General features: G+C 51.8%; 1 protein-coding gene across 1 annotated transcript; it reads left to right on the top strand.

Moving 5' to 3' along the window:
• The first annotated feature begins 418 nt into the window (after positions 1–418).
• Positions 419–8,505, top strand: LOC149287023 (ras-like protein family member 10B). Its single transcript, XM_089493502.1, has 4 exons — positions 419–917; positions 3,927–4,361; positions 5,072–5,196; positions 6,074–8,505. Exons 2-4 carry the CDS (start codon positions 4,146–4,148, stop codon positions 6,342–6,344), a joined length of 612 nt encoding a protein of 203 aa, XP_089349628.1. The 5' UTR covers positions 419–917; positions 3,927–4,145; the 3' UTR covers positions 6,345–8,505.
• The last annotated feature ends 12 nt before the right edge of the window (positions 8,506–8,517 follow it).

Here is an 8,517-nt window from a genome sequence, read left to right as displayed (position 1 = left end):
CCTGTAGTCCAGGACCTTTGAAGCTCCAAAGGCTTCCCATGGCCCTGTTTTAATCCATGGTTGCATTAAGAAAAGGAGGCCTCTTTGCATTGCCGTCCAAAGGCTGCCGCAGATCTTGCAAGTCTGGTTCTCTTGATGTGTTCCTGCCATCCCTTTATTTCCCAAGATGTGTAGTTTGCTGTGGCACAGAGGCGGCCAAATATCTCTCAGGACTAGAGGTCCCAGGTTTAGAGAGCACCGACTCATGGCAAGGAAAGTGGTACCCAAAGGCGCATAATCTCTGCAGTTGCTGAATTGCAAGGATTGCACCCTGAGCATCCTTTCCCTCTTGAGAAAGAAAGAAAGAAGAAGGGATGGCGGGAACACGTCAGGCTTTGTGACCCTGTAGTTTTCCCTGCAATCCATGGCAGCAGCAGGAGATGTGCTTCCTCCCTCCTTCTTCCCCATCATCCCCATAATTCACACGTAACACCCCCCTTTTCTCTCTCTTTCTGCTCCAGCGTACTTCTTTCTCTGCATTGCAAACAGGGAGACCAGGGAAACGCAGGCTGAGACAGAGGCCTTGCATAAACCCATTCCCCAAAATCAAATAACACTTAGCACCGATAATAGATTTGGAAAACCCTTCTTGATCGAAGCACCTTGTTCTTTTTCGCCCCTTGCAAAGGTGCTCTCCTTCCATCTGATCCCAGCCTCATCCCATCCATCTGCCTTCATTGCTGCACATCCTCTGCACCCTCCAAGAAAAGAGAAGGAAAGGAAAGCCAGCCTTCCAAGATTGGGGTGAATGAATGGAAGATCCCCCTTCCTCTGCAGCCAGCTGGCCCAGGCCACCCTTGCCAGGCTTCGGGGTCTTCGCCTTCTCCTTCTTCGCTTCGGCAAGACGGTGGTCCCCTTGGCGCATCCAGCACCGCAAGGTAAACATGGGCAGGGGTGCAACCAGGGAGGTGGTGTTGTTATTGGAGAGAAGGATGGGGGGCAATAACGAAACCTTTGCACCCAGGACCCTTTTGGTTGCAGGGAGAGATGCATGGATGGAGTGATGCGCTCACTGCAAAGGGGAGGTGAAGTGCAACTTGGGAAGGGTCATGCCTGGGAAGGAGACACTGGACACCTTTTTGGTGTGGGGCACAGAGCCATGGGGGCAAAGGTGGAGATGTGAGCATCCTTTGGGTACCACAAGGCCTACTGTCCTACAGAACTGTCTCCCATTGCTGCTACCCAACAGAGACCTGTCACCATCTCTATATGGAAAAGCATTGGTTTGGGGTCAAGTCTGCACCCTGACCTCTGGCGGCAGAGTTTCTGGGGCCTACCTGGCCTGGAGCTGGAAATACAAAGCCAAACCCAGACCAGGATGAGGTTTGGGGGATCACTGGTGAAGCAATGGTTTGGTGTGTGTGTTTTTGTCATGGATGTCTCTTTCATAGAGCCAGCAAGGGCAATTGGGACTTCAGGCAGTTTCTGAAATGGAAAGAGATGGAGGAAGTGGGTGACCCCTATCACAGCGCAAGAAAAGGGATGGTACCCAAAGGATGCTCACATCTCAGCCTTTGCATGGATCCAGGTGGAGGGAGGCTGGTCAGTTCCCTTGAGAAAGGACCAGAGAATAGTTTGACCCCCAACAAGTTCCCAAAGGGGCAATTTTGGGCAAGGGAGTTCTCCCATACATTGGAGCGACCGCACCAGCGCATGGTGCCACTGCTTTCCCCCGGGCCACCACTGTTTGTGCTGCTCCCCTCGACGCACGTGGCACCTGGTGCCCACCCCAAAGGACCGTTTTTGCATACTTGTGCATGTGCGTCTTCCTTTTTGTCGAGCGCAGGTGTGCACGCTATTGGAGAACGGGAACACATGCGCTCACTGCAGGTGCCCCTCTCAGCTTAGGAAAGGGGTGTCGTCGAGGGGTGTCCCAGCATATTATGATTTATGTTTAAATTATGGATAGTTAGGTGGGCAGATCTGTCTTAAGACTGGCGGCTACCAAAAGCTCCACAGTTGGATGCAGCTTGGCTCACTGACTCGAGCGGTTGGCTATGGGCACACATTTCGATGATGCATTTCACCTCTGTTGTGTGTCTTAGTGAAAGGTGGATTGTTTAAAATGTGGGTAGTTGGTATCGTCTTTTGGGTAGCTTGATGGATTTAGGGACGTAAGGAGTTATGGCCTTATGGGCTTGTTGATCAGTAGTTGGCATCGTCTTTTGGGCAGCTTGACGGACTTAAGGTGAGTTTGACCATTGGTCAGTATTACCAGCGCTGACCAGTAGCCGAGGGCTGCAGGGTTTATTCCCAATGCTACCAAGAGATGCTGATGGTCCCAACCCTGACCAGTTGGACCATTGGTGGTCCATGTGGGCCACTATTTGGACTCTGGTCTCTCCAGGTTTTGGGGCAGGATCCTCTCCTGGTGTCCTCCTTCCTGGGGATCTCCCATCCAAGGCCCAACCAGGTCCAACCTTGCTTAGCTGTCAAAGTCAGATTGTGTTTACAGTGGAATGGGTTTAATGGCCCTTTTGATCTCGTCCAACTGGGAATGCACATTTTGAAGCAAACCCTTTTCATGCAACGGAGGGCTTTATGCACAAAGTAAACGGCAGCATTAAGGCCGCAGAGGAAGGGAGAAAGAATACAAAAGAATGCAGTATAATTTTAATAACCAGGCTTTCAGATTGGACATAAGGGGTTAAGAACGAAAGGAAGAAGAAATACACACTAAATGGCTGCGACACGATTTGTCATATTGCACTTGGAAATGTGTGCAGGGATAGCGGCGAGTTCTGTCGAAATGCCATTAAGCGAGGCATTCGTCAGCCGTCAAAACAGCGCTGGCAGCTGCACATGGAGCTTAAGATTTTGGATTTCAATTGCCCTTTTGCTTAGAATGGTGCGTCCTTTTGCTAACACATTGAATGCTCCAGGGAAGCATGTGGCCTTCAATGCTCCATTTTAGGGCCTGGGATTTTTTGCAACATGCCACAGTTTAGGGGCTCCACATGCCTTTAATCCCAAACCCAGCTCTCCTGCAGCATCCAACTTCGGGAGGCTGTGAGTGCGAGGGTCGGCTGGAGGAGTGTTGACAGTCTGCGCATGACGGCTGCGCACATGCGGCTCCTTGCAGTCAGCTGACCCGCGTCGGATGTCTCCATTTGTCTTGCTGGAATTTGTTCATGGGAAAGGAGCAGGGGTCGCTGGAGGATCCCTTGTCAGTGGGGCAGAGACTCCGTTCCAGGCTTTTTTAAAAAGCAACATCCCAGGTCTCTGGGTCTATCCACAGCTAATGATGGATAACATCCAGGCCTTGGTTATGAAGGCGAAAATGGAGAGCCTCCTTGATCAGTGGCAGTATACCTCCTGCTGACCATTGCATTACATGAATCTTCTGTCCTTTTTTTTGGCTGGACTCTTGTTGTTATTGAAAGGGGGACATCCATGTACAGGAGTAATACGTATATATCTGAATATATCCAAGGTGTGTGTGTGTATATATATATATATATATTCCAAGATATATGTGTGTATAGATCAGGTAGACTTCTGTGTTTTGGACACTAGTGGAGACAAGATGGAAACAACCTGGATGGGAGATTCTGGGAACTGCAGTCCCCCAAAGGTCACTTTCTGGAGCAATGGCTAAAGTCCACTCTCCATCCCTTGGTCCTGGCTGACTTGGTCTTCCATTGATGGGGGATTCTTGGAATTGCACTCCCCCAAGGGTCACTTTCTAAAGCAATGGCTAAAGTGCACTGTCCATCCCTTGGCCCTGGCCGGTCACCCTTCCTGACCCCTGTCCGCTTGGTCTTGCAGTGAGGGGGGATTCTGGGAATGGCACTCCCCAAAGGTCACTTCCCCAAGCAACGGCTAAGGTGCATTCTCCATCCTTTCTGTGGCCTCCCTTACTGACCCCTGTCCGCTTGCTCTTGCAGTGACCGGCCTCCCTTGCCAGGCGATGGTTCCAGACTCTGGCTGAGCCCACCGCTGCCGGAATATGCAGCCCGGGGGCCTTCTTGGCAGCGGAAAGGCAGCGGACCGGGCCGAGGAGGAAGAAGAAGAAGAGGAGGAGGAAGAGGAGGAGGAAGAGGAAGAGGAGGAAGAAGCCGGAGAGCCGAGCGCCAGGAGGGGCACGAGGGCCGGGCCCGGAAGGCATGGTGACAACGTTCAAGGTGGCCGTCCTGGGTGCTCAAGGGGTCGGGAAGACGGCCATCGTCCGGCAGTTCCTCTACAACGAGTTCAGCGAGGTCTGTGTGCCCACCAAGGCCAGGAGGGTCTTCCTGCCCGCCGTGGTCATGAACGGCCACGTCCACGACCTGCAGATCATGGACTTTCCCCCCATCACCGCCTTCCCCGTGAACACCCTCCAGGTAGGTCCACTTCGCCCAAAAGCGGAGGCCTCTCCTGGGCTTAAAATGGGGCTGGAGTGACCCAGGATCAGGGAGATGGTTGTGGACAATTGGGGCCAGAGAGAGAACCGGAGTGAGTTTCGGAAGAGTGTGGAAGGGCAGAGTGGTTGAAGCAGAACCGTAGTGGTGCTACCCTGTCCATAAGTCCATGGACCCCAATCCCCTGAGCTCTCCACCCCATGGAGACCCCTCAGCATCCTTCAACCCTTCAACTTTGGGCCCCTAACCCCCTGGGTCTTTGGACCCCTGGACAGCCCCATGGTCCCTTGGACCCCCCAGGACCCATACACCTTTGGGGTGCCTTTAATAACTTTACAGATATAGGGTCCCCTTACAGCCATGGACCATCGGGGCATTTAAACCCATAGGTCACCCAGGCCCCTAATGCCAGGGGTCCTGGACCACCCGGGTCTAGGCCACGGGGGTCTGCTTACTTGTGATAACACAAGTGGATATCAAGTAGATTGACTGAGAGTAAGGAGGGCAGTGAGGGTCCCAGGAGAGTCTTCTGCGGGGGGGGATTTTGGAAATGATTGCCACTTTGCACTTTCAGGTCTCTTTCCTTGGAGGGAATTGGGGGTCAAAGGGACAGAGAAGGGTCCGGAGGAGGGTCATGGCATCCATCCTGACCCCTGCCTCCATGTCAGTCTGTCTGTCTTTCTGTCTTGCAGGAGTGGGCAGACGTTTGCTGCAGAGGCCTCCGGAGCGTTCATGCCTACATCTTGGTTTATGACATCTGTTGTTTTGACAGCTTCGAGTATGTCAAAACCATTAGGCAGCAGATCCTGGAGACAAGGTACAGATTATGGCGCATGCTCTTGGTGGAGGAAACGTGGCGCATGCGTTGCCCCAGGGGCCATTTTTGTGCATCTCCAGAACTCCTAAAACCTCTTACAAAAATGGCAAAATAATTTAAAAAAAAAAGTCCTCTCCTGGTTTCGAAAAAGGAACATACAGGTTGCGTCTCCGAAATCTGAAATGCTCCAAAACTTTTCCACTTTTTTCAGGTAAGGGCTGAGATAGTGTCACCTGAGCGTTTCATGGTTCAAGGTACACAAACTTGTGTCTCATTCCCCCCCCTCAATTATTTTAAAATATTATATAGAGCAACTACCAGACTATGTGTCTAAAGCATAGACAAAACATAAATGAATGGTATCCAAAATCCACCAAACAATGCTCCCTTTATTTGGCCAACCAAAATGCACATTATACATGCTGCAAGCTTCAAAGCTCCACTGGCTTCTTTGTCAGGCAAAGGTGTTAAAAAATCATACGGAAGGAAGGAAGGAAGGAAGGAAGGAAGGAAGGAAGGAAGGAAGGAATTGATGATGTCAGTCATAGCCCCTGCATTTGGTCAAGATGTTGTGGTTATTCTCAGTTCAGATGGCATGAAGGCAGGGATTATTTGAAGAGAGGTAGAGCATTTAAGCCCCAGATGTTTCAAGCAAGTGGTGTCTCCATTATTCCCTGCTTCTTCTCTTCCAGCTGATGGCTCCCAGGTCAGTGAGGCAGTGAATCCACTCCAGCATTTTATCCAAGGTGCCGAACCCAATGTCTTGGAGAGCTCCACTGGGGTGCATTCGCTGCCCCATCGACACGGGACCCACATCTCCGAGGCATCCTTGCCCATTATTCACTGGACCCACCCTTTTCTCTGTCTTGACCGCCAGGGTCATCGGCACCTCAGACACCCCGATCATCATCGTGGGGAACAAGCGGGACCTGCAGAAGAGCCGGGTCATCCCTCGGTGGAATGTCTCCAACCTGGTGAAGAAGACCTGGAAGTGCGGCTACATCGAGTGCTCCGCCAAGTACAACTGGCACATCCTCTTGCTCTTCAGCGAACTCCTCAAGAGCGTGGGCTGCGCCCGGTGCAAACACGTCCACACCGCCATCCGCTTCCAGGGTGCCCTGCGGAGGAACCGGTGCACCATTATGTGAGAGACTTTACGGACCGCAGCAGTGACAACAACAACAACGACCCCCTCCTCCTCCTCCGTTGTTGACCCCTCTGCGTCTCTGAGGGGGTCTTTCCTCCACCCACAGCCCCCCGCCCGAACCCCCACACCGTAGTGAATGAGAGCCGTTTGGTTTGGAAGGGGGTGTGGTCAGGAGAACGCAAGAGGCGTGTCCGGTTTTCGGAGAAAGTGGCCCCACGGAGTCTGCCATTTTGTTTTGCTTTGTTGGTTGCTGCTTCCGCTTGAGAGGGGTGGATGAAATGTAAGAAATGCATCCTAACACACACATCTACACACACAACTTGGTTCGGATCCCAAATTGCAAGAACACCGTCGCTGCCAGGAGCTCTCCAATGGGGATCTTGTCCAGTCGTGGGTCTGGTTTGACGATCTGCCAAGTGTGTTGGCGAATAGTAGCAGGAACGTAGCCAGCGCAATTCGGAGTGAAAAGGAGTCCTCTTGGCATATAGGAGGGGAATCCTGGTCAAAGGGGGGAAAGGTGTTTTGTTGATCATCGCTTGCTCAGCGTTGTTTGCAACATGGTTGACCCCTATTATAAGGCAAAGGAGGTGGCAAGTGTTGTGTTGTTGGGGAAAAGCCATGAGCCCCATAGCCTGCTTCCTGCAACCCTGATGCCAGTCTTATGTGGGGCGGATGCGGTGCCCCATTGCTTGTGCTTAAGAAAGATTTGGTTGCTGGTCCAACTGGCTTTTGTGCATGGAAAGTGGTGCCAGAGTGGTCCACCAGCCTCAGATTATAGCCTTCTAGGTATTAAAAAACAGCCTTACCAAGTCCCCCAAATTTCATACCAATCCCATTTGGGGCAATTGGGTCTCCAAAACCAGGCACCGCTCAGCTCATCTTAATGCAATTGCAGGAGCCATGCTTTAGACTGAAATTGAAGGGAGATTGCCAAGGGTCTTGAAGCTATACTTTTGAAGGGGAACAGGGTTCAGCCCCTTGGAAATCTCCTCCCAAAGAGCCCAAGGATGATGGGTTCTTTGCCCCACTGACCTGGGGCCTGTTTTTTTTGTCCAGAGTCGGTGGCAAAGTCAAGGGTCTGTCCTTAATGGGCCTTTTGCATGCTATGGACTGGCCTGGATCAGTGGGGCATTTGGGGAGAAGAAGGTGGAAAGGAGAAAAGGAGGCATGGGAAGCAGACCCCAGAAGTGTGGGAGAGGCATGATGCGCCTGGTTGGGAGAAAATCTCCATGCATGTGCACATCCATTCTCTATTTAGTTGCACCATATGTGCCAGCTGTGTGCACATGTGCCATTGGATTAGAGCCTGGAGTGGATTCACCACCCCAATGACCTGGGGAACAGTGGCAGCCACTGCTCTGGGGTTGGCGCTCTCTTAGGAGTTTCTCAGGTGTTGTGCAAGGTTTTGTCCTTGGGGCACTAGCTGTTGTGTAAGCCTAGGGGTGCCACCTCAAAGCTACCATGGGTTGGTGGTCAGCGCATGACGAGAAAGTGCAGATCCATACCACTGGCTTCACAGTTAATTGTGCAGCAGTGGGATCCTATCTCTCCAACGCAGCTCCCTATGCAAGAGGTGAACAGGGTCTGGGCCTAAGGCCCCTTTGTTATGGATTCTGCCTTCCCAGTTCGGCAGCACCGCTAGGCTCACTTTTGTGCATTGCTCCCAATGAGTTGTACTCCAAAAACAAGGTAGCTTTCTCAAGCCCCGAAACTTCTAGGCTCCTCTCTACGCAAACTTTGCAGCCCACCCTTGGAGCCCAAACCGAAGGAGGAAACTCTCAAAGGAAGATCGGCATAGAGAGGACCTCTTTCTCCTTCAGGAAGCTCTCCTTCGCCATGTTAGATGCCAAGGGAGAGAGTTTCTCCATACACACATGACGACTCCCTGCACCTAGAAAACTAGCTCATAAGGGGCTTCATCCACTGAGATACTAGCTTTCTGTGTGCGAGGTGAGGGGATTGTTTTCTTTTTAAACCAAGAACTACTTCCGTACAATGAGTTGCCACTCCTTGCGGTCTGCAAACCGAAAGCTAGACCTCCCTGTCTCATACCTCTTAAAAGGACGTTGTGCTTGGAGGACCCCGGCCGGTCTTGTACTGATCCATAGATGAATTATTTTCTGGTGATTCCAAATAAAGCGAGTGACTAGTTTTGCTCTTGGCTTCCTGTTTCT

The sequence above is a fragment of the Sceloporus occidentalis genome, unplaced genomic scaffold, assembly GCF_023333645.1.
Source record: "Sceloporus occidentalis isolate IW3139 unplaced genomic scaffold, rSceOcc1.0.p SCAF_64, whole genome shotgun sequence".
Lineage (NCBI taxonomy): Eukaryota > Metazoa > Chordata > Lepidosauria > Squamata > Phrynosomatidae > Sceloporus > Sceloporus occidentalis.
Note: the sequence above shows the minus strand (reverse complement) of the source record. Positions and strands in the feature narration are given on the sequence as shown.

Bases quoted from the DNA above. Each gene is read 5' to 3' on its own strand.
- LOC149287023 (XM_089493502.1), top strand. From the start codon at position 4,146: ATGGTGACAACGTTCAAGGTGGCCGTCCTGGGTGCTCAAGGGGTCGGG. The intron at 4,362-5,071 runs GTAGGTCCACTT...TCTGTCTTGCAG, and splicing joins TCCCCGTGAACACCCTCCAG to GAGTGGGCAGACGTTTGCTG. The intron at 5,197-6,073 runs GTACAGATTATG...CTTGACCGCCAG, and splicing joins CAGCAGATCCTGGAGACAAG to GGTCATCGGCACCTCAGACA.